The 1,349-nt window shown below is 60.9% G+C and overlaps 1 protein-coding gene across 1 annotated transcript; it reads right to left on the minus strand.

Annotated features, from left to right (window-relative positions):
• Positions 1–877: 877 nt before the first annotated feature.
• Positions 878–1,096, minus strand: PUNSTDRAFT_16937 (uncharacterized protein; the record flags this gene model as incomplete). The annotated part of the gene is made up of 1 exon (XM_007387006.1): positions 878–1,096. A coding segment is annotated over one exon (219 nt), but the record flags the coding sequence as incomplete, so codon positions are not given.
• Positions 1,097–1,349: the final 253 nt, after the last annotated feature.

The following is a 1,349-nucleotide window of genomic DNA, read 5'->3' on the forward strand; positions in this document are numbered from 1 at the left end:
GCTCACTGGAAGGCCGTGAAGCACCTCTTCCGCTACCTGCGGGGCACGCTCGACCTGCGCATCCGGTACACTCCTGACGACTCCGGCGAGCTCTTCAGCTCGTTCTGCAATGCTGACCACGGCGGCAACCCGGACAACGGCCGCTCTACCTCTGGCTACGTCCTCAAGGTCGGTACCGGCGCCGTGAGCTGGAGCTCGAAGCTTCAGACCGTCGTAGTCCTCTCCACCACTGAGGCCGAGTATGTGGCCGCCTGCTATGCCAGCGAGGAGGTCATCTAGCTCCGCAACCTCCTCACTGAGGTCGGCTTCGATGTCAGCTCCTCCTGTATGCTCCGCATCGACAACCAGTCTGCTCTCTCTGTGGCGAAGAACCCGGAACATCATGGGCGCATGAAGCACCTCGACCTAGCCTTCTACTGCCTTAGGGACGCCGTTGAGGCAAAGAAAATCTCTGTCAGCTACATCCCCACGGCGGAGATGCCTGCCGACTTGCTCACCAAGTCTCTGGATCGCTCGAAGGTGGAGGCCTGCAGGGGTTTGATGGGATTAGCTTGAGAGTTGCCTCGTCAGGGGGGAGTGCTGCCTGTGGTGACTTGCCAGCTCTCTGGCGCTTATTTCGCATGGCTGTGGCTGCTTTAGCTTGTAGGCTGTGCTGACAGTTTTACTGGAGAGCCACAGACGAGTTGGGCACTTCATTCTGCTCACTGTCTGTGCTCTCCAGGTAGGATAGCCCTCTCCATGTATTTACTTCATTCTGCTCACTGTCTGTGCTCTCCAGCTTGTTCTTGAGTGTTGTCCAGCTGCTAGACGCCCTCAGACAACACAGAGAGCGGCCCACTTGGCTGTAGGAGCGAAGGTTTCGTCGAAGTCGACTCAGGGGCGCTGGCTGAACGAGGCGTGCCTTGTAGCGCTCCACAGAACCGTCGGCCTTGCGCTTGATCTTGAAAACCCAGCGGGAACCGATGGCCTTGCGTCCGGGAGGCAGCTGGACCAGCTCCCAAGTCCCATTGGCGATGTGGGCCTCGATCTCCTCCATGGCGACCTTGTACCACAGATCCGAGTCAGGACGCTTCATGGCCTCGCGGAAAGACCTAGGCTCGTTGCCCCGCGCCTCAGCCTTCAGTGCGCAAGCCTGGAAGGCGGCCTCGAGGCTCTGAGGGAAGGAGAGGTGGTCCGGCGACGAAGGAGTGGCGTAGACGGTGTCGAGGCCAGCTAGCACCAGCATGGCGTCGGAGGGCGTTCAGGAGGCGTAGGAGCGTGCTCCGGGTCCGGTGACGGCGCTGCAGAGCGAGGGACAGGCGATGGGGAGGCCTCAGGCGAGGCAGAACCAGTGGGAGGCGAGGACGAAG

Source organism: Punctularia strigosozonata (genome assembly GCF_000264995.1).
Source record: "Punctularia strigosozonata HHB-11173 SS5 unplaced genomic scaffold PUNSTscaffold_12, whole genome shotgun sequence".
NCBI lineage: Eukaryota > Fungi > Basidiomycota > Agaricomycetes > Corticiales > Punctulariaceae > Punctularia > Punctularia strigosozonata.